Below are 27,351 nucleotides of genomic sequence, written 5' to 3'. Positions count from 1 at the left end.
AACTCTTTTGAAGAAAGTCTCAAAACTTTCATTTATCTGAAGAGGAATAGACCACCTGCCGAAATGTATGGGTCTAAAACACCAAAGGAAGGGTTGTTTCTGATTTGCTTCCCAATAGCTCATTTTGCCTTGTAAGGAAAACCATGCTAAGTTATGTCATTGCAAAAGGTAAAATATCCCCCTCAATCAGGTTCTGCTTCTCACTGAGCTCTTAGCAAAATCAGTGTGGTAGGTAGTTTTCAAACTCATCATGAAGCAAAAACAATCTGACAGGGTGCAGAGCTCCGCACATTGCACGGAAGAGCCCAGGAGCCTATTTCTTCTTAGCTACGGCCAGCGGCAACAGTATTTGGCACGAAGAGTCCAGTGTATGAGCTCAGCTCTCAGGCTGTTCTAACATAATTTATCCCTTTATCAGATGCTTTCTTAGAAGAGAATAAGCTTCCTTTTGGACACCAGCAATTCCAGTCATTCACCACCTCACTTCCCTTCCTGATGTCAGCAGAGTTCTGAGGCTCTTTATTGCAGCGTGTTAAAAGCTGCAGCCCCAGTCAGGCTCCCTGTGAATGACTAAGCGTGTAGCAGAAGAACCAGCACCACTGCCTCTTGGCCTTGCTCTAACGTGCTTGGCATAAAACCCAAGGGATTGAGGGGTTTGTGGAAGGAGCTGCCCTTAGAGCCTTCAGAGTGCCCACTCCAGCATCAAGGAGAGGCCAACCAGCGATGATGCCTGACATCTCACCCTGCCTGGCTTTGCCTGGAGCCACTCTGCAGAGTCACAAGCAAACTCTGGTTTTGAGACTGTTGGCCCAGCACTGTTGTTGAGTATTTGCAACCAATACAGTATGAACAAGAAAAAATGGCAGAGAGAAAGACAGTATGGAATCTCTTTTCAATGACACTAACACTATGTCAGGAAGTTGATTCCTGCTTACAACATGGAACAGTTGGCTATACTTCTTCATGTGGGTACATGCTGTCATTTTGGCACATGTAATGTAGAGCCAGGATGTCCAACCCTTGCCAGACTTTCAGACGGAAGTTTTGCCATTCTTCCTCATTCTCTGTGGAGTGGCCTTCTGCCCTGAGTGCTCAGGGTTTGTGCAGCTTTCTGGCCCAAGTCTTGAAGAGCGATGTGCTCCCAAGAGCCCAAGAGCAGCTGCTTTGATGGTGCCCTGGGCTGTGAGCATCCCTCCTTCCTCTGGTCCTGGAGGCAGTCCAAGAAGCCTTTGGGGACTTCCCTGCCTTCTTCCTTGCCATCACACAGAAAGTAAAGACAACTATCCTCGCAGAATCTCTCCCACATCAATTCCTACTTCAAGGCAATTTAACTTTCATATTCTAGCCCTCTTGTATAAAGCCTTCCCCGCTGATATTACATACATTGTGTTATTTTGCAATTAAAAAGCATACACACAGATTTTAATAAAACTTTTGTTATCAAGTTTTATTATTTCAAAAAGTGTTGCTGTCAGCTAATAATCCCTAGAGTAGCCATCGTGAAGTATTCCAATAATTGGATTTTAATTAAGAAATTCTCTTAGTCCTACACTGTTTTTGAAATCTAATTATGTCTTCAGGAAACTCACTCAGGTTGTGGTATTTTCTGGATCATGTACAGAGTCAGTTCAGAATCCTTCCATAACTTTTTTTCTTTTCTTGTGGGTATTATTAAAACTTTTCTATTGCCTGTATTGCTGCTGTAGAAAATTGTCAAGATCTAAAGGATGAAACAAATGTGGAATGCAACTATAAATCTCTGTTATGCACTTTATGCTAGAAAAGAAGCTCCCTATGTAAAGAAGGTTAGAAAGCTATTTTACTTATTATATTCATGATCTTGAGATTTTTTTTCCACTTAGATTTAAAGGCATTTTTAATGAGAAAATCCCATAGATACACTTAGTTCTAAGTTTTATTCACATAGACAATAATTTATGTCTCATCTTGAGTACTTCGGGAAAAATCCCAAGTATATATGTGCACATTGAGTGTCACCTGGAACGTCCAGTGAAGCCTGTAGGCTTGCTCATATTTATATCCTGAAACACTGGGTGATCAAGACACTGCTGTTTGTACATTACCTTTTAGTCTTCTTTCACGCTGAACATCACATCTCACTCCAACACTGAATGAGTCCTCATGAGATAGGGATAGGACAAATGGTTAACACCACCATGAATTCAAGGAATTTCTCTTGAAGCGGTTGGAGTATTCCTGTATTTTACCATACAGAATCCAGAGTAACACCACTCTGTGGTGCATCTTTGACTGTAAATATGCAGAAATCAATGTAATAAAAATCTTGCAGAGATATTTTTATATTTAGAAATATGAATGATGCATACAGCCATATTCTGACCTTGAAGGAATGGAAATAAAATATGACAAGGGACTCTGTAGTATTTATACTAATCATAAAAATACGCTGTTCGAACATGAAGATTTCCTTGAAACAAAAGAAATCTATTTCAAATGTGAAGAGGGGAAGGGATAAGAAGAGAAGGTCTGATGAATTAATGGTTGGCAATATGAAGAACATTTCAGTAAGATTATTCACATGAGTGATACGAGGCATCTGGTCTGTACACTGTATAGTACAAATATAGAAAAGCTGTGGAGGCCATAATCTGTCATTGTAGTGCATATGCAACTCCAGTTGTATTCAATAGTACTTCAACATGCATATAAATGAAATGATAGTTGCTTATAGCAAAGGCTGATTTCTTATTTCAAGACAGCCATTGTTAACATTTTAATATATCCTTTCAAAGGATTGGACAAAACTTCCATTGACTTAAGCAAAGCCAGAATTCCCAGTTGAGGTATTGGCTGTAACCCTGAAATACTGAGAAAAAAACTGATTAAAAGCAGAAAAATGGTGGCTAAACTGCATTCTTTTTTTCGTCTTTTCTTAAACTTGCTTCAGCCCTTAGTGCTGTGGTCTACCTTTGACATCTTTGCTTTACTTTGTTTTTTCCAAGCAGTATTTCAAAATTAAGACATTTACCCTATACCAACAGCATAAATAATATCTATTTACTATTTTTATTTCATCTATAACTGTAAATGTTTAGGAGGTTAGCTACATTGCGCAGTAAGTTTAGCACAGTCATTTGATATTTATCATTACAGCATTGTATTTTCTTCAAGTGCCTCAAGCAATTAAACCATGTGCTCATCTTCTGTTGGAACCTGTAGCAATTATTAATCACTTGCCATTGTCTTGGATTTTCTACTTGTGACCCTTTCAGTTCTGCAAGCCAGGAAGCTATCTTCGCACTAACATGGAAGATGTCTAAAGGTTAGAATATATTTCAAAGCTTTAGAAATAGTCCAATTGCATTTTAAAGTCTAATTGGACTTTTAAAAAGTCATTAATAAGCTCAGAATTTTTGATTCTTTGAAGCCTCGCTAGCTGACACTACCTTGCTGGAGACTTTATAGCTAAGATTACAAACAGCATCGAAACAGTTGAAATTAAAATTCACTTTAAAAAAACCTAATATTTCTCTTAAGCTGCTGTACCAATATTGCAGAATCAGACAAAAGTCAAAACACTGTGTTCAAAAATCCTAAGTGTCAGATTTTCATAAGCATTGCATTCTCGTTGAAAAAGCATTACATGTGCAAAACTGGAATACTTTGGAACCTGCTTTTTTTTCCTTTTTTTTTTTTTCCTTTTTCTTTTTTTTCTCTGAGCAGTCCAACCAGTATTTCTGAAGGAAAGCTCAGTTCCACTGTAGTTAAAGAGTTTGTCCCAGTAGTGTTTGACTGAGGAGACAAGCTGAAGAGTGAAGAAACCCTCAGCGAAGCCAATGGGACCTTGGATCGATTCCCGCTTGATAGGAAACAAGTTCATCTGTCCTTAAGAACTTTGCCTCAAGAGGCTGCTGCTGACTCAAGTAGATACCATACAGGCCAGACGGTTCATAGATCTTGCTGAAATCATGGGGAGGAAATTTTTGTGGGCTGAAATAAAGAGGAGACATGCTTGTGATTCCAAAAGAGGCAGGAGTTCATCTGCAGTGCTCCCCTAAATGAGATATAAGTATCTAAATGAGAAAGACTGGGAGGACCTTCTTCTATTTGACCACCTAAAGGAACAGCTCTTCAAGGACCACTTTCCTGTTGCCTTCAATAGGAAGGCTTGGAGAAGCTGTAACAAGTTACACAGACCATACAGTTGAGTCGTTCCTTCTTGAAGAAACTATCTTTTCCTCAGGAATATGACCCACTGAAAGCCAGTAGACTTTGTGTTTGCTTCTCCTGCTCCATATTAACCTGTCAGTCTCATCTCTAAGGTAAAAGAAACCATGATGGGTCTAAATATGTTAACAGCAGCTTATTGCGAAGATCAGCCATACACTCCACAGAGCTTATGGCAAGTGTGTACGGAGAGCAACCTCTATTTCTCTTTCTCTCTCTCTCTCTAGAGTGATTACTAAGTGTGGACAAAGCCCCTTACTTATGGGGAGGTGGAAGTGGACTAAATAGTAAGGAGGGAGTTGAAAGGGAAAAAGTCAGCTGTGATTTTTTTGTTACCCATTTGAAACAAGAAGTCCCTAGGCAGCGTTAGCCTGCACTAATGCAGAGGCTGTCTGGAGGGGCAGGATGACAGTATGATTCCTCGCAGGCTGCATGCTTCTGTTCAAAGCTGTGACGTGAGCATCCCACATGTCTAGCAGAGTGATGGTGCTGGCGACATATGGAGGTGTCCATCTTCCAGGTGTTTGGAGCAGAAATGGCCATGGGGGAGGCTCTGGTGCAGCTCTTTCAAAGAGTACTCATTACTTCCCCCCTCCCTTCCCTGCTCCCCTTTTATTAGAGTGTTCTAAACTGAGACCCTCAAATTAAAACAGTATTTTACAGCTTGGTACCGAATCCTCAGCTTGCAAATATTAATTACCAGGACGTTCTCTGAGGGAAGCAAGGATTTGGCAGGACAACTGAAGTCTTCCTCTCTCTCATTTCCCGCTCTGAACGGCGTGCTGGCTTGCTTCTCCATTCCCCTTCGGGAGGTGATAAATCTGAGTTTTGCTATTGAGCTTGGACATCTGGTAAGGCTACTCCTGTGCTGTTGGTATCCTCCCCTTCACCCTGTCCCAATGTCACACTGGTAATAATACAGTCTGGGGGATGGAAGCGGGGAGGAAAAAAAAGCCATAGGATTCCTTGTAAAGAAGAAGGAAAACAAGGTCGAGGAGACCTTTCACTTTGCATGACAGCTGATAGGATTAGCCACAGCACCAGGCAGGGATGAGCTTTCCAGCTTCGCTCCGAGGGGCTGTCCAGCTACAGGTTCCTACTTGCAAGGGAGAAACAACCCTTTAATCCCAGAGTTTGGCTCCCGCAGCCGTCACCCAGCTCTGTTCCAAGATCCTGTCACCTCGGTGCCCGGTCTGCGGGCGCCTTCACAGGCTCAGCAGCCACTGTCGTTGCACGGGACACCCCCGAGGGAGGTGGAAAAACTAAAATGAAAGGAAATAAAGAGGGAAAAAGGTGCTCTCCCCGGCTTCTTCCAGGCGCTCGGCGGACAGCCGGCTTCCGCGGGAGGGCTGGCGGAGAGGGAGAGGGGCTGTTCCTCGGGCACCCCGGCGGAGCCGGTGCGGGCAGGGCAGGCAGCGAGGCAGGGCGGGCAGGGCAGGCAGCGCCGCCCGGGGAGGGTTCTGATTCATCGCCCCGTTCGGAGGAGAGGATGGGACGCCGCTGAACTCCCCTTTCTCTCTCCTCCCTCCCCCCTCTCGCCGAGCAAGCCCCCCCCCTCCTCCCCCCTCCGCTGCTCTTTCTCTCTCCCCAAGCAGTGAGGCTCGGACAGTGCTCGGCTCCGGCGCTGTATTTTAAGATGATCGGCCAAGGTCTTTGCAGACAGATTTTTATCTGAAGTTAAATAGCAGGCGCTCTCCGCTCCCTCGCCGATAAGTCATTTTTTTAATAGAGACGAGTCGCCCTGGACGCCCCGGAGCGCCGGAGCCGCCGCTCCTGCCCGCGCCCCCCGCCGAAGGCAAGCGGGCAGCCCGGGCAGCTCCCTCCTCCCGTAAGTGTCCTGCTCGGCGGAGCGCGGTGCGGAGCAGGGGAGGCGAGGGTGGGGAGAGCCTGCCAGCCTCCCCGACAGCGGCGGCCGCGGGACGGGAGGTGCGTGGGGGCGAAGGGCTGCGCTCAGCCGCTCAGCCCCTCTAGGCTGCCCCATGGAGCGCCCCGCGGAGCCCCGGCCGCCGTCGGAGCCGCCCCCGCCGTACGTATCCCCGCCGGCCGGAGGAGGGCTGGGAGCGAGGGTCCGCGCCCGGCGGGACGGAGGGAGGCGGGCGTTTGTCGGGGTACGCGGAGCCTGTTCGGGGACGAAGCGTTTCAAGCGCCCGGGACCACCCCCAGCCCCGCTCCCGGCCGGGCGGTCCCCGCGGACAGGGCAGGGCTGGCGCTGGCATCCCCGGGCCGTCCCAGTAAAAGGACCGAGCGCCGGCCAGCGCTGCTACGGGCGCTCTGCAGCCGGCCCCGACCGTGCGAGCACTTTGTTCCGATGCCGGATTAACTAGATTTTAATCGGTTTTTTTTTTTGTTTCCCCCACCCCCATCCACACACCCCATCTCCTCCTTCTCTCCCGCCCCCCCCCCCCCCCCCCCCCCCCCCCTTCCCTACGCACCTCTCTTCCCCCCTTGTCTCAAGCCTAACCTTGTCTTGTGGTCATGGGGTCTATAATTTCATTTTTGCCTAGGCTGGTGAGAGCTCTGCTTGTTCTGTAAAGTGGATGTCAGGTGGATCTATGTTCTGGAAGGAACAAAGAGGCAGCGAAGGCAGCGCGGGGGAAGTTTGAGCGGCGAGGATGCAGGCTGTGTACTGGTACGCGGTCCTTCTGCTGCAGCCCACCCTGTACCTGGTGAGTGCCCGCTCCGGGGAGAGGGGAGCCCCGAGGGGAGGAAGGCACCAGCCTGGCAGAGAACGAACAAACTCACGGCAACTACTGGCGCCCCTCAGCCAGCCCTGCCCCGTCCTCCCGGTACCGGGCCGGGGCGCGGGGTGGCGGATGCAGACCCGTCGCTTCTCCTCCGTCGCGGGGAAGGCGTGCGGCGAGATCAGGGTCGGGGGCTCCCGGGATGGGTAGGGGACCCCCGGTGCCACCTGCCGGGCCGAGTCCCCCGCAGACACCGGGGGGGTTGGGCCACCCGGGCTATGGGCTATGGGCTGGAGGCAACTTCTTGCCCTCTCCTCCCTCCTGGGGATGCGAGTCCCTCCCGGCGGGGACCCCCGTGTGCCACCGTGGGCGGCACAGAGGCGCAGGCACGCGGGGACGAGCAGGGTTAGCATTTTCCGCGTTAAGTGTCATTGACTTTCGTAGCAAATCTCCTTTAAGATTACCGAGGGAACGAGAGTAAACAGCGGCGTTATCGCATTAACACACACTTTACTCCTTCCGCGATGGCAAGGAACAAAACCGAGGCGGGCTGCTCCTTTGCAGCCCAGACTCTCGCTCGCTCGCTACACGTTAAAGAGACAAACGCTCGGCGGGGAGCTCGTCCCCGTGGCGGCGGGGGAGGGAAAAGTCCCTTTTGCTGGAGCGCTGCCGAGAACAGCATCCCGGCTCCCGTGCCGGGGGAGGCTCCGGCTCCGCGGGCGCTGCCTGCGCTGTGGCGGACGCGCCGCCTGGGGGCGCTGCGGGGCAGCGCGGCGCGGCTGAGCGCGGCCGGGCGCGGGGCAGCCAATCCCGAGCGGGGCCGGGGCGGGGCGGGGGCGCGCTCCTCCCGCGGCCGCGCAGCGACGAGGACGCTCCCGTCCCGTCCCGTCCCGTCCCGTCCCGTCCTGTTCCGTCCCATCCTAACCCGGGACCCCCTGCCCTCGCCGGGCCGGGCCACGTCTGCTGCGCGCGTCTCTCCTCCCTGCGAATTTTATAGCCGGGGAGGGGAGGCAGAGGGGGAGTAGAAGGGGGGGGAGAAAAGTACGTGGCAAATAATCTATCAAAAAGCCGGAGCGAGATCGATACGTCGTGTTAAATTTTAAATGTGTTTGCTGGCAGTTAAACTGCTCTCGACTCATTACAACAACAGTGCTGGATTTATTCTAATGCGCTGCAGTCTGAACAACAAGCGCATTAATTCTCCTTTAATTGTAAACTGGGAGCATTTGAAAACCATTCAGTGTGCAAATTATGCTGATTCAATTACCGTTTAGTTACAGACTTCATTACCTGAATGCTTTCCTTTTTTTTTTTTTCTATTTTTTTTTTCCGAGGGCTTTGAATTGCAGAGTAAAGGAGGCGATTTTCCAGTTTCCCCTCGAAACAATGCAAAATATGATACAAAAAAAATATCGGGAATAAAAGACAAGCTAGGGGGAGGGAATGCGCTCTTTGGCTGGGCTGTATCTTCTGCCAAAACACTCGGGGCGGGGGGGGATCCAAAGGATTTCCCTGTCTAACCCAATTGTTCTTTCTGAGTCGGTACATTCTTGACGTTTATGCCAGTGTCTTCCTATTCTCTATATTTCGGAAGTGACTGAAAGTTTGCATTAGGCCATCGCATGATAATAAACTGTTTATTATCATCAAAGCATGAAGTTTTGATTAAAGCCTTAATGCGGTGTCACAAGCCAGCAAGGTGCAACACTTTGTTGTGCCTACCCATGTGTGCACGTCACTCTGTGTGGACTAAAGCATGTTCAATTAGGAATTAAATTTTTAGTACCCAGCCTGTTAGGGTGGGTGAATGAAATGGCAGCACAACCCGCTTCCTATTGAGCTTGTTAAAAAAACAAACCCTTTTTGAGAGGGGTTAATAATATAGGGGAGAGGGGAAATCGCATGTTTCCCCTCCACCTGAGCAAGGGGATATTCAGTGATAGTAAACAGCCGCAGCGAGGCTGGGCTGCCTCGAAGTTACTCATTTGCAGACACTCGCTGGCTTGTAGTTTCTCTTCACCCAGCAAACCAAGGCTTCCCCCCTCCCCCCCTTCTTTTTATTTCACCCCCACCCCCTATTATAATGAAATCTTTGGGGGGGAAAAGTGCTTCTGCTTTTTTCCCCCTTTTTAAATAGACCATATGCCATCCAGCCCTATTGCTTGAAATTTATAGAGGTCACGGCCGACCAGAACGAGTAGGAATTTTGCTGGGGTAGAGACGGTTGGCCGTATTATGTTTATTGATAAGAACATTAGTTATCCTCCGCGAGACATGCATTTTCTACTTGTTTCGAGAGGTGCAGTGTATTGAAAATGTTACATTTGATTTGCAGTGGAAGTGCATTTCCTTTGGCCTAAACGGATAACTTAATACTTATTTGCTAGAATTAGGAGTTAACCTTTAAAGGCTTGCAGTTATTCTGTTTCTTCAGATTTAGAGAGCTGCAGAAAGTGTTGAAATAGCCACACTCTGTCTTATTTACCACGAGTCTCGACTCCACCGCAGTTATTTCTAAAGCACCTTAGTCCTATGCTAATGGAAAATGTTTTCTTAACAGTGCTGTGCCGAGCTTAAAGTCGTCATTAAGGAGACCTGTACGTATTAAGAAAGAAAAAAACACCCGGGGATTGTAGAGTCTTTTAGGTTTGAGCTCCGTCTGTTTATGATGACACCGGGGTTTTACACCATTCCTTTAATGGAAACCTTCTCGTTTAATTCCTGCCTAGGTGCCGGTGAATTTCCAGCCTGACACCACAGAACAACAAAAAGCTAGACTGTTTCTTTTTTTTTTTCTTTTTCTTTTTTCTTTTTTTTTTTTTTTTTCCTGGGTGGAAGCAACATGCTGTAAAAGCGACTACAAAACGCGCGGGCTGCTGGCAAAGACGGCGAGGATCCTAACTAGTTATTTCTCACTGGGACAGGTCAAGCAGGGCCCCAAAGGAGCAGGCAGATGGTTTCGGTGCCGGCGGCGGAGGGTCCCTTCGGGCGGGCGCGGAGCGGCGGGCGCTGCTGGTCCCGTCCTGCCGCTTTCCGGCCGCGTCCCGCGCATCCCTCCGGCAAACCCAGGGCGACGGGCAGCAAAATGCCTCGCAGATGGCAGGATTCTGCCCCTCAACGTGTTCACAGGCTCTGCCTTCGCATCCTGTAGGGGAAACTTCCCGCACGGCGCAAGCGAGGAATGATAACATGCACCTGTTTTGCTGGGATCATCCCTGGTTTGAAGGAACTTCTGCTCACTACTTAGGTCCTCCTTACGAGGAGCAGGGGGTACGGAACTAAAACCAGCCGCTTCCCTCCCCACTCAGACACCCGCTTTTCAACCCAACCCCGTGCTTGTCGTCTTTTCCCAGCATCTTCACCGGTGGGTTTGTAAATTAGCATACACTTCTGACTGGCAGGAGGTTTTAACTCTGTGCTGAATTCGAGCAGCGCAAGAGCAAGTGGAGGGGTGATTCTTTTATCCCCCACCTCCTCCTCCTCGACAAGGAGGGTTGTTTCGCAGGGGGGAGATTCTCTGAGCGGCGCTTTGTCAAAGTACAGCTTCGGGGCTCCCGAGGCATCGTGTTTTACAGGGCTATGGCTTTGGCAGAGGATCTTGTAAACAGCCTGCTAACCTCCTCCCTGTGCCCGGCTGGAATTTTTAACGCCTGTTCCACACCGTCACTGTAGTATGGAGGCCTTCTGACAGCCGAGCGGAGCTTTCCTGCAAAAATGTCGTGAATAATAGAGGTTTAAAATTGTCCTCAGCGGTGGCACGCTTCGCACGGTATTTGCTGAGGGAGTAAACAGGGGGTTAGTGGCTCCAGAGTTTGTGTACATTTAATTTCGCTGTGTGTCGCACTGTTTGCGGTCATTTCACCCCGATTAATGAAAGCTATGGAGAACGTGAAGAGATATCACGTGCCGAAGAAGATAAGTTGATTTTTTTTTTCCTTTTTTCTTTTTAAAGATAGTTGCTGATTGTGTCCTGCTTTGTCGTGGGAGGAAAAAGAACCCTCTCTAGGCAGCGAAGATAAAAGAAAACAAAAACCAAAAGATAGAGAAGGCATTGTCCTGTCGTAATCACCACCCACAGCATTTTCTCAGAGGCATTTGGTGCTGAAAGCATTCGGATATTGCTTTCCCCCCCCCCAATAAGCGATTTCTTGCAATTTTCAATTTGACGTCGAAGGCGGGGAGCGGGGGAGAGCGCTTGGCGCGGAGGGGGCGAAGTGGCTTCTTGTGCGAGAGTTTACGTAGCTTTGAGACGATCCCGCTCCCTTCTTCTAAAGGAGTTTGAAAGACGCTTTCGCCGTCATATAGGGGAAATAATTACCCTTTCGGAAGGTAAGGCACGGGAATAGAAACCGGACTGGGATCTCATGTATGCGAAACAAACTTATCTGCGCTCTAATTTTTCTTTTCTTTTTTTTTTTTTTTCTTTCTTTCTTTTTTTTTTTTTTTTTAAATGAAGCGGAGGAAGATGCAAACTTTTCGGGGCTTTCTTCCTTCCTTCCTAACCACCAGGGACCTGTGCTAGGAGTTTCTCAGCACTGAAATTTCTTTTTCCTGGTGCTTACTACACAAAATTTTATTTTCTTAAATCGCTGGAAAAAGTAGTCTGGAACAGATTTCACCTTCAAGGGAGGCACCAGAATACAATTCAGTATACCCGCCTTTCTTTGACTAGCCAAATCTTCCAAGTCAGTACCTAGAGGTATCCATTTTAAGCTCTTTAATATTTCCCTGCATCTCTAAACCGCCATTTTAATTAACAAAAGCCAATTTCCCAGTCGTCTTGGAAAGTGCCGTGAAGCAGGTTAAGAAACCAATTGCTCAGAATAGCCAGCTCTTGGAGAAAGTGAGTGTATAAGCCATCCTTCCCTCCCTAGGATTCGCTTCTGATATTCCGATTGGGCTTGGGTGAAGTTATGCTATGATTTATCAGACAGTTTAACTCTAAACTCGCTCTTCTTGTAAGTCAGCATTAAACCACCTCCTGGGTGCTTTGTAAATACAGCTTTAGCATTTTTTTCATGCAGCAGATTGACATGTTGACGATTCTGCTTTAAGAAATGTGACAATAAAGTGGAAAACCAAAGGCTGGCAAACACTTCATCAAGGATAAAAAGGTTCTGCTGTAAGGATGTCACTCAATTTATTGTGAAAGTCGAATGAATTACGTTTAATGAAAGTGCTCCCCAGATGAATATTACCAGCAATTTCCTGAGTTGGCTCTGTCAGATTGATATGAGGAAATGCCAACCCATATCAAAAAAGATCTTCAATCCCAATTACTATGCAAGCTTTCGAAGAGCTCCGTTTTATGGATATGATATATATTGGCGGGTTCTCAATGCTGTGGAACCTGCTCTCTGTTCAACAGGACAGCATATTTCCTAGTTTATTGTTTAACCCTATGTTTTTCTGGCTGTTTTTTAAACTTCTGCGAGTGCCCTTCTTTTGGAGGGGAAACAGCCTCTCATCCTCTTTTCCCTTTCCATGACCTCGAGAGACCAGAGTTGTTTGTCTGACACAGAGCAGAGGCGATTCTCATTGCAGAATTTTGTTCAGCCTCGATGGACAAAGCCGAAGGTCAAGAGAAATAACTCGGCTGAGACAATGGCGTTGGATTCCCTCATTTTCAGTGTATTTCTAGGCGATAATCCAGACGACGGCAATATTTGTTACCTAGCAATCCCAATATTCCCGCCCTTTCTTCCTCATTCCACTAAGGCTTTTTTGGGCAAATTAGAAATTCACTGAGCCCTCAAAGAGGGAGAAAAGCTCTTTTGTTGCCTCATCTACATAAGAATTGACTTTGTGAGAGGCTTTTCTGTTCTATTTTAACTACTATGACACCGGTTTTAGGATACAGCTTCTTTTCCCAGAATCCATCTTGGTGGGTTTGCTTGTGATGAAAGGAGGGATACAGTCGTCCTTCTTCTACCACTTCCCCCTTCTTTTTAATTTTTTTTAGTCGAAGAAGAGAGAGAAAGAGACGGTATTGAAGGATAACTGGGAGGTGCTTGGTACTGTGCGGGCTGGGGACACGGGCACCTTCACATATGGAGCTGCACTACCTGCATGTAGAACTAAAGAGAAAGGAGAAAGAGCTTGACCTTATCCCATGTCGGGTTAGTTTGGTTTACCATTTCTTGTTTGTTACTGGATCCACGTCTAAAACTTTCTGCAGTGCACGATTAGTCCACGTGGTTTTAAATTTTTTTTTTTTTTAAGTGTGTTTTTTTCCCCCCTCTGTCGGAGATGCTGAACGTTTCGAGCTGCAGAAGGCTAGTATTAGCAAGGAGAGCAGACAGAGGCTTGCAGACCAGCCGGGACAGGACTGCCTTTGGGATGCCCTGCCCAGCCGTCGCCACACCGCGCTCAGCCGCCCCAGCCCAGGGCTGGCGCCCCTGCAGCGACTGTTTCCGGCCCTGCCGTGCAGCACCATGGAGAGCGCCAGGGACGGGCGGGCAGCACTCAGCACCGCGGACAGCGCCCTGCCGTACTTCCCTGCGCCGCTCCCGGGCGTGGGCGCCCTCCGCTGCTGGGGACCGCCCCTCGGGAGCTCCTCTTTCACAGGAGTCCTGGGCTAGTCAGTGTTTCGGACCACTGCTACTCAGACCTCATCCGAAACCTGCTGTGGACCTGGGGTTTCGCTGCCTCCGTTAGTGTTTCTGAAGGAGGAAGCAGAAGGGTGGATCGATGCATTTACTGCTGCTACTGACTGGCTTTCTTCTAACGGTGAAAAGTAGCCTCTTTTTTTTCTGGGGCAAAACAGACAAGAGGGCCCATATGTGAGTGTGGAGCAGAACAGGGATGGGATCTTGGATTTAACTATCTAAGACCCCTGAAAGAATGAGCCTGGGAATCAGGAAAGCTGCTCTGGGATACTTGGGTTTATCTCATTTCATCCCAGGACCATAGTATCCTCTTCTTTTGTAGAGAGACCAGAGATGTCCAAGGGCATCAGAGTCAAAATAGGCTGTGGGACCTGTTGTCACTGCTTATGGCAGGAGGGTTGGAACTAGATGATCTTTAAGGTCCCTTCCAACCCAAACTATTCTATGATCCTATGGCTGACACTGAGATGAGAGGCAGGGACTAGTTAATTAATAATGACTCTTCCTATCCCCGCATGTCATGGCTGGAGTGGCTCTCGGACACAGCTGGTGTCATTTTGGGATAGTGGAACTCTAAGACATCAATGATGGGCAGCCAGATCTCGCTTCCTCCACTGGCTTGTGTCCTGGCAGCCAGTGCTTGAGGTATCACCCTGCCCTATCCTTCCTTTCAAAAGGAGGTAATAGCAGGAAGCGCCTCCACCCCTGTAAATGCCCACACACTATTGACAGAGCTGTGCTCTAAAGGTCTGATGCCTGGGAAACACTTGTCAATGAAACACTGACTTTTGACAAGGCAGGTGTAAGTGGATGACTGATGGAGGGTCTTTCAATAAAGGAATGAGATGGAAATCGACTGGGCCGAAAGGAAAAACAACACACAATCCCATCAACCCTCCAGACAAAACCATAAGCCGTTTATTCCTGATCAGTAGTGATTGTGATGTTTTGCTAGATGCGAAGATTTCAAATCCCTTTTGATTACACCACGTCCCTGTGCGTGGTGCCTAGAAACTGTATTGTCTGCTTCAGAGATATTGCTTTTATCTTCCAAATGCCACCTTCATTAATGTCAATGTCTCACAGTCCAATTAGTGACAAATATCTGAGGGACGTTCATCTGCCTTGCACACTTCATCCATCTTTCTAGGTACCCTATCTTTTCCTCTCCAAGGAGTGGTTTAGTAATATTTTCTTCCTTGCCCCCTGTGTCTGCTGTGAAATGATTTCTCCGCTAGTTGGTCTCTGTCCCATCCGTTTACATGTTTTGCCAGGGGCCTCTGGAGGGGTATCACCTCTCCTGTTAATCTGTTTCATCACTTTGATGACAGGTCGACCAGTGTGTAGAAGATAATCTGCTCTTTCCATATCTACGGATTGTTGAAGGGGGAAACATTAGGCTTTTTTACTTCCTGGGACCCTACCAAATGGTAATAATAATAGTGCCCTATCAATCTGGACTTGATGCAATATCTAAAGAATGAAGACCCTGGTTGTTCCTTTGTATGTGTAGCTGAGCTATTTCTTATTTTGTGTGCTTGTGATTTTTCGTGTTTGTTTTTTCTTTGCCCTCCCCCCCCACCCCGAACTTCAGAAAAACTGAGAAGTAAAATATGCCTATGTTATTTCTTTGTATATTTCCTTGAACTTTGGTGATAGCTGTACAGGATCTCTAGGCTTTTCAGGCTCCTTTTAGCAGCAGAGCTGACAGCCAAGATAATACCAGGAAAGAAGTGATCTAGTAGTCTCAGTTCTAGGAACCACCTGTAATTAAAATATGACAAATATGTATATAAATTAGATATATTACACTAATCTAATTTATTTAGGAAGAAAACTAAAGAGTCACTTAAAGTCTAACCAACAGAGCATCCTTTGTTGAAAAACAGATGATGCTACTTATCTTCTTAGTCAGAACATATGATGCTTTGATTCAGAAATCCCTGCACTCAGTGTTGATGTCTGGCAGTTCCGCTAATTTTGTATGATTAGTGTCTAGCATGTCTTATGCCCCTGACCCTCCTGTCCCCCTCCCCCATTACCCCTGCATTATGTGGGAGTGAATTTTCAGCTGACACAGTATTTTCTGCATTTGTCTTAGAAGTACATGTAAGCCACCAAATAAAAAAAGAAAGAAAACACACTCTAGTCATAAATTGAGAGCACTGCTGTAAAACAAAGGCTCCTATACTGTGTATCCTATGGCCTGATCCTGCAGTGTTATACATTATAGGATTCCTATGTAAATCAATAGTTTACTTGTGCAATGAGGACAAATTCTGTCTCCTGTTGAAGATTAAGTAGACCATTTCTGTCACTGAGGAGTGCTTGTAATTATTCAGATGCCACTTCAAAATGAAAGTGTAATTGGCAGCTCTTAAAAATTTTAAGTAATGGCATTTCTGTTATGGATAGTTCAGACCACCTGTACCATAACGTTTATCCGCACATGCATTTTACAAGACATTCTCGATTGAACTTCAGAAAAATAATTCTTCTGCTAGGCTATTTTGTCAAGCAATGTTGTTGTAGGCCTTCAGGTACATAAAACTGCTTATATAAAATTAATGGACTGCTTTTTATATTTACAATCTCATCCATAGCATTTGAGGTCTTGCAAAACAAGGTATGGACCTTAAAATATTAAAGCTGTGCCCTCACAGTTGTTGCAGAGTCAATAGCAATAATGTAAAATATTGGTTTGTTTAAAGTCAGAATGCTAGTCCATAATTTGACTCTAATTTAGAGTAATTTCTGTTGCCACTTTCTGTGGCTACTCTGTGTTGTGTACAGAGTTTTTCTTAATGTTTACATGGGAAATGCTTTGCACCTCAAGAAGATTTTGTAAGCAATATTGCTGGGTAAAACATAGCAATAATACTGCAGCTTTATGGAGGATAATTGCTGAGTGAACAGATCTTTAAAGAGCAGGGAAATAAGAACGAGTACAAATACAGAGATGTGACACAAAATATATGCATAATAAATAGTACATCAAAACCTTCACCGTTAGAAAAGATGGGGTCCATCCTGCTGCCTTCATCTATAATGGATATTACCTTAACAAGGCCCACAATTTTATATTTGTACTTATTTCTTCTCCTTGCTTACACAAACAATCTCATTTGCTTAATTAACTTGCTTATAGTAGGTGGTAGTGTAGTACATGTTGTGAACAGAGGTACAAGAGTATGACTCTAGTAACTGTAATTTCTAATATCTGTATTATAAAACATAGGGATTTTGCGTAGTTACGTCCACAAAAGATATACTTAACTTTAGCAGGGCCACTTCTGTGAGTGGTCACTTGGAGTGAGTAAGGAAAGACATCATCTGGCCTTGATAAGACAGTGCTCTGTATGAATCCTCTGCTGTACCTTCAGCTTCCTTCTCCTGAATCATCTGGTAGTACCTCTTGCTGTGTATGTCCTTACTCTGTGAGCAGCTCTACTGGTTCTCCTAGTGCTTATCATTGGAATAAGACACTATCTCACAGTGTTATAAATGTATCAGAATGGCATGTGTGTTTGGGTCTTAAATACACAGAATATTTGCTAGCTAGAGTGGAGTGTGAGTCCTGGGAAAGTTTATAGATGGATTAGCAGATTTTAAAGATATGGTTCAGTCTTTCAGTGTAGTGCAATCCAAATGAATATGGAAATATATGACCAGGTACGTTAGAGGAGGCTCAAGTGATGCTTTTATTATTTACAATTAATAGAGTATTCTGAAATTGTGGAGTTGTAGCAGACACTTCAGACTAGATGCCAGTGCTTTGTAACAACTTTTTAGAGGTAAACCCCAAGGTTAACTGAAGTCAGGAAACACACTCACATATGCTAATATGCTTTACTAAACTAGGACTGTAAGAAGTGAATGTAGTATGTTTCTTGCATTTCTGTTTTTAGGATATAACGTTTTCTTCTTCCATGTCAGAAAAGATCATGCATCAATATCTTTATGAATGTTACAAATTACTACTTTTTGCCAAGAACTTGCTGAATTTAGCTCATAACCTTTGGTCTGTGCTACTTAGTCTCCTGTGAAGTTAAAAAGAGCTGAGTGGGCTGTGTACGCCTTTATTTCTAGCATTGTTTCCTTCACTGTGGTATGCTTTAGTGAATTTACCCAGAGGAATGTTGCCCTGTTGTTGGTCTGCCAAGAGACACTTCTTTTAGATCCAAGTCCTTTTTTTCTCTGGCGAATGGCTCAATGGCTACAGTACTCCTTCACCTACAGTAATGACTATATGGTTTGTCCCTAAAATTTTATGTTTTGTTTTATCCAGGTGGAACAGGGTTAGTGATCTATGTCCGGCAAAAGAATCTGTGCCGCCAGCCGTTATCGGTGGATGATTTGCTTTAGCTCAACAGGTGGAGCTGTGACTTCGCTAGCCTGTTGATTCTGGCTACAGCTAGCTGGACAGATACCTGACTCAATTTTGCTCATGTATTTTACACTCCCTAAATTTGCACCTACATTTCTATTGCTCACGGAGAGTTTTTAACCTCCCGACCTGTAAAACACTTCAGTTAGTGAAAGGCATATGTGCTCATATATTCATTAGAAAAAGTTCTTTGTTGGTGGGAATGTGATGGTTCTAGGGAGCCACTCTAGAAGTTTATTTCAACCCGAACTCTGCGCTTTAATGGAGAAATTAGACTGAGTCTAAGACAGTATTTCCTCTTAGCCTTCTTTGAGTATGGTCCACCTTATGTGATTGATTTAAGATTGATTCCTGAATTCTAGGGATTTTCTGTGCCCTGCTTTTTTGTTATGACCTCAAAGACTGTAGAAATGTTTGTAATAATACTAATCCCTTCAGAATGTTTAGAAAAGTCCAGATACACAGGATCTTTGGTTATAACATATGTAAAAATAGCAAACTGATTGCTTTCACACCCTGTCATTCTCATTTTAGAGACTACTTGCATCTCCTATGGGCCATGTTGCCCCTTTTACCTTGATTTAGCTACCACTGGTCATGTGGTAGTTGGAGTGATGGATGAAAGTATGATGGATGATCATACTTTGTTGGAAAAACATATTGCAGACTAAGAGGAAAGTGGTTTGAAATGAGTTGAGGTAATAGCACAAGGATCCACCTTCGAAATTCCTTCCTTAGAAATTTTCAGTTCTTCTGTATTCTCATTCTTTTATATTCAAGTTTCAACTCTCCTGCATTCTCATCCTTTTATATTTATTTTTAAACATAGACCTGCGTAAACTAGTTTGGTGTTTGTTGTTTTATTTTTTTATAAACGTTTAGAAGATTGTTTCCATATGGATTAGTGCATCGCTTGGTAAATCAGTGATTTAAACATAATACTAGATGTTAACCAATCACACCAGAAGTGTTCCTGGTGCTACACTTACAGCAACAAAGTCAATTAGAGGATCAAAGACAATGCTAACTGAAGATTTCAAGTCACACTATCTTCAGTAAAGAAGAAATCATTGTGGTTGGATGAAGCAAAGAGCTCCCAAACAAACTCCAGGCTAAAATGTGCTGAAAACATTCACTGGATGCTTAGAATAGAAAAAAAGCAGAGATCAAAATGGGAGGCTATTTCACAAACAGAGATGTAGGGTAATCAAATGAATTCTTTGCTATTAGTGATGTGACCATCTACAGTCAGACTCCAATAAATATGCCCAGTGGGGATGGAAAATCTACCCAACTGAAATTACATTGATAAATTCATCCTGGTTTCCAATGCCTTCTGGGTATATATTTAGGAAACAAAAGCTGTCATAAAGACAATCTGACAGAAAATGGACTCAACTATTTCTTTTAATTGAGATAGTTATCTTTGACAATGGAAGCAATTTTCAGGTTTCTTAAAGGCATTAAATGTACCACTACTTTGGTAGAGAATTCTTAGCACAAATGTCAGCATAAAAGTGACCTCTAATCGTTATAAAGACAAAATCGAGGTTATGCTCTTTTGTTTGTTTCCATGATAGCTAAACATGATATGGGAGCTAAGTTTTTAAAAAAATCACATGGTTTGACCTGTTTAGTACCTAAGGAATGTTTTCTGTGGTCACCTCTACTTTTACTAGAGGACTCATTTGGGATGGTGGGGAATGTATGCTATTAGCTCTCATGCCTTAAGAAACAGGAGGTTCCTTTTTAGTGAAATCCTGTTTGTTCTAAAATATGAACAAATCACTGAAGTTGCATAGAAATGAGTACACTAATCAAAAGGCAATCCCAGCACAATTTTCTCCTTAGAAATCAAAACAAAATCTCAAAGAAAATAACAGAATCTGAATAAAGATTCACCCCATCCCAGCTGCATAGCTTTCACTGTCTTTTCTCCTTTGATGTCTATTCCTATGAAAGTCTGTCTGGACATCTATTTCATTCTTGGCTATTTAAGAATAATTTACACAGCATTTGGCATTATTAATGACTGAGTCAGGGTGACCCACAAACCGAAGACTCTGACTTCAGTCACAGGTTTGGTTCAAGGCTGAACTCTTCACTTAGGTTTTTTTGGCTCATACAGTAATAATGCCATTTAGCACAGTAAAGAAATATTGCAAATGCCTAATGAAATGACTGCAGAATGTTTCTCTTACATACAATATTCTTTATTCTTCATCTTTGTTGTCTTCTATCACAGCTTCTAGCTTTAAATAGTTAACTGCTTCATATTCAATTATTTCTTAATTACTTCACATCAACTGTGCACTGAAGCTCTAGCTTTCCTTAGTGTGGTGATTTCAGCTCATGACACTCTGAATATTGTCTTTGGCCATTTTTCTGTGTGTACTCAATGTACAGTTCCTTTTCTGTGGCTAATATAAGTCAGACCATAGCAATCTTGTTTTGATCATCCTGGGTTCAGCTGTCAGCTTCAGCCACACGTTCAAGCATTCTATTAGTCGGTTGTAAGAAGCCAACAACATGCAGCTAAACTTTGCTCCCGGATAAATGACTGCACCTCACATTCAGCTATCACCTACAGCAGAATTAGTATCAGACATGATAGTTAGACTTCTGGGTTATTTTTGAGCTTAAATGCCACCACTGCAGCCTAAAATACCATAACTTCTCTAGTAGTCATGCTCTTGACTCAGAGAGATGCATGAAAGCAAAAAATAGGGCAGTGCTGGCTATTGGGAATCAATTCCAGCTGGGTCTGCAATGCACTAGACTTACAAAAGATTTGGTAAAGTTGCAGGACTTTTCCAATCTCTATTTCCTTTTTCCCACATCCATATTTTTATCAGCCCAGTGGCTGAAATCCTTTTTATGGATTCAATACATTAAATTTCTTCCTGTGCTTCAGGAAACATGAACCCAGACATCACAATTCTGAGGTGATTGCTTTAACTGCTGCCTGGTGGAATAATCTGGGGGATTTTCTTGTTCAGTTTATTTTGTTTGGTTTATACCCTCAGCTACTCCTTCACTCAGGAAACAGGATCTCCTCGTAGGTAAGTTCTGAGACATTGTGGTGTTCTTTTTCTCTTACTCTTTGACTCTATGTACATGAGTTCATTCATAGTAGAAGCACTTCAGATTTTGAGAGTCTTATATCAGAAAAAACGTTTATTCTTATCTGAAAGAAATTCTTGCACCAGAAAGTTGAAATTATTTTGCCTTGCCAGTTCTGCCCATTTGGCATATTGGCAACAGCAAAATAAGGTGCCTAATTCTAGGAGCAGTTCATATCTAGGAAATGTCAGAAAGTGTCAAAGTTAGTTTCTTTTCTTCCTTTGTTTGCCTGGTTTGGCCTGCTTAGTAGCTTCTGTGAATTATGCTTTGAGAAAACTTCTCCTACCAGGAATGTATAGGTATTGAATTCTAGGTTATGAAATGTAACAGGCCCCTGAGACAGAAAGAGTGAACACTTCATTGTAGTGATAATGGGCAGCTTCTGGATTTAGCCTGGAGGATCTTCCAAAATTGCTAATAGTAAGAATAAGCAGTCTTGTGCTTTCCTGTTTTTAATCCACTTGCTAGACCTCCTTTATTTCACAGCTACATCCAAGTCCGATTCTTGTCCTTACGTTTTAAAAAGCCCTGTCAGTCTGGCACAACACAGTTAATTAATTACTTCTAGAAAGCTGTTTATATGCCCAAGATCCTGAAGGCCTTTATTTTTCCCTAAGAGCAATACTCATGGTTTGCCATGAGTACATATTGTTAACTTGAAAAAGGTTAACAATTTGCAGGACACTACCCTCACTTCTCATCCATTATTTTTAAGCTTATATTTGTCTTTGTTTAATGATTTGTGTCTGTCACTCCCAATAAAAATCTATCAACAAACTACAGCATGCTCTCTTTATGTCTAGCTGCCTCTCCATCCTCAGTGCACCAATGGAAGCTGTCAGTATAAGGATAGGAGAATTTGGCTCTCGCATCTTATTTTACCATTTTAGGACTTCAGAAGCAAGAATCCTGATGGAGCAGGGACATTCTAGCTTGATCTGGCTCTCTGGGTGGAAGAAAGCATGCTCTGTTTTGCAGAGCTGAAACGTGTATAGATTATTCCACACAAATAGCTCTGAGGATTGAAGTGTGTAAAGAATATTAGTTTTAGCTGTAAAAGCCGAGATGCTGCTGCAAAGTAGTAGTTAAGACTTTAGATTAAAAACAGCCAATGAACTAGACTGCCTTTGAATGGGCATTTCAGGAATTGTACAAATTATATACCTGACAAAAAGGCCATATCCTACCACATTTCAAAGGTTTTTCTTTCTCTAAAAAGGCAACATTAGGACTTCTCAAAGAAGAACTGGTTTTTTTTTTTTTTTTCAAAGCAAGGTATATTTTCCTGTAATCTTGTTCTCTAAACCATTTTGTGTTAAACTTTCTACAAAGAATAAACAAATACTGAGGCAGGTACCTTGCAGGGAAAATTTTACTCCAAATGGTAAGAATTCAGCAAACTTATAAGCAACTGAAAAAAGGTCTTATTATGGGAAGTTTCAAGCAAACTTAAACATAGCCATTGCTACCAGAACCACCTATAATTTATAGACACATGTACCCTTCCAGGTACTCTGTGTGACAGTACTTCCCTAAATGTTGTTATCCTATAAATACTTCTTTGCTGTTTTTTTAACATTGTGCTTTGGAGAAGCTCGTAGTGTTACACAGAGTAGTTAGAAGAATGCAGTTATTGTTAGTATTTGTAATTTCTTTATAACAATGCCTAATATGTAGTGGGTTACAACCAGACTTCTAGTAATAACTTTTTTGTTATTAGGGGATTAAAGGGCAGAGGAAGTGCTGGGATATAATGGATAGATTTATTTTTTTTTCTTTTAAATTAAGAGTGGCAGAGAGCTGCATTTGGTATTCATAGAATGAAAAATGCTGTTCTTCAATTATTTAAATGTGCAGTTTGTATCAAATTATGCATAGCTCTAAGTATTTTTGAAATGCACTATTCTAGATGTATAGACAATATAGAATCATAGAATCATAAAATGGTTTCAGGTTGGAAGGGATCTTAAAGATCATCTAGTTCCACCCCATCCTGCCATGGGCAGGAACACCTTCCACTAGATCAGGCTGATCAAGGCCCTATCCAGCCTATCCTTGAACACTTGCAGTGAGGGGGCATCCACAACTTCCCTGGGCAACCTGTTCCAGTGTCTCACCACTCTCAGGGTGAAGAATTTCTTCCTAATGTCTAGTCTAAATCTTCCCCCCTCCAATTTATGGCCATTCCCCTTCATCCTGTCACTACATGCACTTGTAAAAGTCCCTCCCCAACTTTTCTGTAGACCCCTTCAGGTACTGGAAGGTCACTATAGGGTCTCCTTGGAGCCTTCTCTTCTCCAGGTTGAACAGCCCCAACTCTCTCAGCCTGTCCTCATAGCAGAGGTGCTCCAGCCCTCTGATCATCTTTGTGGCCCTCTCCTGGATTCATTCTGACAGTTCCATATCCTTTTTATGTTGGGGATTCCAGAACTGGACATGGTACTCCACAACAGGGTCTCCTAAGAGCAGAGCAGAGGAGCAGAATCATCTCCCTCGACCTTCTGTTACACTTCTTTTGATGCAGTCCAGGATACAGCCTGGGATGCAAGTGTGATTTGCTGGCTTCTTATCAATGAACTCCCCCAAATCTTTCTCTGCAGGGCTGGTCTCAATCATGTCTTCCCCCAACTTGTATTGAAATTGCGGATTGCCCTGACCCAGGTGTAGGACCTTGCACTTGGCCTTGTTGAACCTCATGAGGTTCAACATATAGTGATGTTGGTCCTGAAGAATGCGATACATTTATTTTAAAATAAGGCTTTTTCACCATGCCATCTCTTTATGGGCAGACCTTCTTAGTCTGTACAGCTGAAACATTTAGTTTGTTATAGCAGTTCAGAGATAATTAGTGACCGGCTTGTGCAGAAACAGCTAAGGGACAAAAGAAAGTTTCTTACTATTTCTTATTTCTCCATCTTAAAATAAGAAGATTTTTCATCTGGTAAATGAAAATGGATGACCAGTGTCACCAGATCCAGGTAAAATGTGCTGGTAGCACTATTAAGAAAGTCTTGCTTCATTTCAGGCTACATGTGACCTTGGGAAAGCTCCGTTATGCCTTGGGACAAAAAAATCTAATGTTTCATTTTGTAGAGGTACCATTTTTCACCTTTATGTGGATTTAAAAATGTAAATAAAATTGTTTTCTGTCAATGGTATATATGAAGGTCACAATCATATTCACCACAAGAATTCATACTGCTATTTGACCCATCATTGGTTCAGCAGATAGTGTTGCATTCTACTCACTTCCACTAATTTAATTTGTAAGCATTTTATAGCCCGATATTTTATGCCTAGTTGCTAAAAAGTAAGAAATAAACCTTTAAGCACTTCATTGCAGATTTATTTACAGAATAACTGTGTATCAAATAGAGAAGTTTTGTAGAATGCCAAGACATCTTGTATTACAGTCTTACTTACAAAAATTGCAAGTCTGAGTACTATAAAAGACAGGAGAAATGACTAGCAAAAGAGTTCAAGGGTTCTCTGCTAGCTTCACTTGTAGCTTCTATGTGCTTATCTCACACAATTCTCTCACAAATCATCTTTGTGTCAGCTTTGCCATAAGTAGTATTCTTCTAAAACTGAAAACAAGCAAAAGCCTCTGTGCTTGTTGTTTAGAGGTGGGGATGAATAAAACCAGTTTGAATTGAGATTATATGATATAAATGAAATTTTTCTAGTTTTGGCAATGCAAGACCTGGGGATTAGCTTGAGGTTTGTTTTTTGCCACTATGCAGACTATCCAGGTGCCTGTAGATTTCTCTCTGGATATCTGGAACATTTGTTGGCTGGTATTAAGTCTGGATGGTTCCCTTGATCTGGCCATATGTGACTATACATACCTTCTGCTATTGCTTCCTCTCTTGGCTAACAGACCAGTTGTTCTGAAAGTGTGTAATCTGTCATGCTTTGAGGCTGAAAGAAACCCTTAAATGTGAAATGCTAGTGTGTGACTTTCCAACATGCATGTAATTCTGCATTTTCTCAGTACAGAGCATAGCTATTCCTCTCACTGGAATGTGAACAGAATCTTATTCTTAAATATTTTTTTTCTGCGTTATTTAAAGCTTCCTTAGAGACACCTGATATTGACCATGATTAGAATAGGAAGATTAGATTAGGTGAATAGCTTTGGCCATTACTTTGTTTCAGTATAAAGTGGGACCCACTTAACATGTTACTGTGAGATTATTTCCACCTGTTTGAGAGTAACTGGTGAAAGCTAGTCACTGCTAGACTCTACAAATGCATTCTGGCAACAGAATTGTGATGGAGGATCCACTTAGATATCCATGCATCTCTAAAAAGATCTGACTTGTAGTATTCAATGAAGACACTGAAGACTAAATTTTTACAAAAATATTCTTGTCTTCTCTGATGAGAATTCGTATCTCTTCTTATATTAGGAACAGAAGGAGTGGGCACTATGACTGGCAGTGGGGAACTCAACACCTCTTATGAAGTAGAAGAGATGTGTGCAAAGAGTTGCTGTAGAAAACATAGTTGTGGCTCTTTCTTAAAACTGAGCTGCATAGCCAGATGCAGATAACTATGAGCTTGTTTAGCCTATTGTTTAAGCTAGGGTTATGGGAAGCATCCCTGATCCTGAACGTGTATAGTCGAGATAGGAACAACAGTATTTGAACAAAGAAGTCCTGTCTCTTAGATGGACTATTAGTATGAGTGTAGCAGCGCACAGATGTAAATGGTTTTAGCTTTGAAATCACTCAAATACAGGCAGAGAAATGCACTGTATTTGATCACACAGATACATTCTTGGTAAGTTCTGTCCTGAACCTCAGCATAAATGAAGATGAATGCTGTATCTGAGACACAGGAGTAGAAAATCCATCTTCCTGAAATTATCTCATCCTTCCTCTTGTCAACCACTTTTCTTGATCTTTGCTTACAAAGGCATTTCTAGGTGCAATAAAGGATATAAGGGCAGCATTTATTTGTAGTATTCACAGTAAGTCTTAGCTTAAAGGAAAATACGTGAAAGCAAGACCATGAGTCTAAAGGAAATTGTTCTTGTGTTTATTAACCAAGAGGGAATATTTTTCAGAATGGATGTGCTTAAAAGAAGTCTCCTGTTAAGCTCAATGAGATCTAAGAATCTGAGCTGACTATAACCAAGGTTACTACATGGTTTGGAGAAGTAAATCTTGTTTTGATTTCTTTTTTTCCTTTTGCTTTTTTCTGTCAGCCCTTTGAGGAAAAGTACAAGCAGAAGAGAGCCCTAAGGATTATAAGCTGTCTCAACATACTATAAAAAGCAGTAAATGTGGGAAGAAAAGTATAGTAGTTTCCTATGCTAGACAGTCTGATCTAAAGACTATCAATGAAATAGCAGCATTTTTCCTACTGCCTTCAGAAGTCTTCCACCCAAAGGTTCCAGAGCTTTATAGAAAGTAAAAAATCACTCTTCTCCCAGCCCCCCTAAACAAACAAAACAACCAATCCCACCAAAACCAATTCAACCAACTGATACCAAACAAAAAAATTCAGAAGTGCAGTGGAGTAAAAGGTGCTACCCTTTTTTGTCACTGCTAGCTTTAGATATTGAACTTCAAACGCCTGTATCACTTGTCTGACTGATTAGCCATTAGGGCACTGGTGGTGAAGTTGGATGTGGAAAGCAGATCTCTGCAAGTCACACTCTAACCCCAGGCACTCAACATAAACAGTAATCCTGGATACTGAGTGAGACATCATACTATAGCTCAGTGTAGTATGGTCTGGACTTCAGATCTTGTTGTGGAACGCTGCTCCAGTACATCCCAGCATGAGCTATACACAGGAAAATGATGTAAGCAAGTCATAGGGCCTGCTGGAGTGCTCTGGTCTGAGTCCCTGGGAAAACAGGCACTCATCATAAACAGTAATGCTGGATACTGAGTGAGACATCATACTACAGCTTCAGTGTCTTTATGAGAGGCAATTGTTCTATCTGCCATAAACAGGGACATTCATTCAAAGAGATGTGATAAATGGCGTTAAATCCAGTTGGTGGCCAGTCACAAATGGTGTTCCCCAGGGCTCAGCATTGGGGCCAGTTGTGTTTAATATCTTTTATTAGTGCTCTGGACAGAGAGATCGAGTGTACCCTCAGTAAGTTTACAGATGATACCAAATTGTGTGGGAGTGTTGATCTGCTTGAAGGTACGAAGGTACTACAGAGGGATCTGGACAGGCTGGATCAGTGGACTGAGGCCAGCTGTATGGGGTTCTGCAAGGCTAAATGTAGAATCCTGCATTTGGGTCACAAAAAGCCCATACAACCCTACAAGCTTGAGGAAGTATGGCTGGAAAACTGCCTGGCAGGAAAGGACCTGGG

At 43.5% G+C, this 27,351-nt stretch overlaps 1 protein-coding gene across 2 annotated transcripts in view; it reads left to right on the top strand.

Moving 5' to 3' along the window:
- The first annotated feature begins 5,483 nt into the window (after positions 1–5,483).
- NXPH1 (neurexophilin 1) overlaps positions 5,484–27,351 on the top strand; it is a 147,221-nt gene continuing 125,353 nt past the window's right edge. Inside the window, exons 1-3 of one of the 2 annotated variants that reach the window (XM_054060721.1) lie at positions 5,484–5,502; positions 5,939–6,037; positions 6,714–6,875. In XM_054060721.1, the coding sequence (XP_053916696.1) occupies positions 6,822–6,875 (54 nt within the window). In that variant the 5' untranslated portion in view covers positions 5,484–5,502; positions 5,939–6,037; positions 6,714–6,821. Of the gene's footprint in view, positions 5,503–5,938; positions 6,038–6,166; positions 6,236–6,713; positions 6,876–27,351 lie in introns of those variants that run through there. The other variant, XM_054060722.1, reaches the window with a different exon arrangement.

This window comes from Cuculus canorus, chromosome 2 (genome assembly GCF_017976375.1).
Source record: "Cuculus canorus isolate bCucCan1 chromosome 2, bCucCan1.pri, whole genome shotgun sequence".
NCBI lineage: Eukaryota > Metazoa > Chordata > Aves > Cuculiformes > Cuculidae > Cuculus > Cuculus canorus.
The sequence above is the reverse complement of the archived record's forward strand: the minus strand, read 5'-3'. Positions and strand labels throughout refer to the sequence as shown.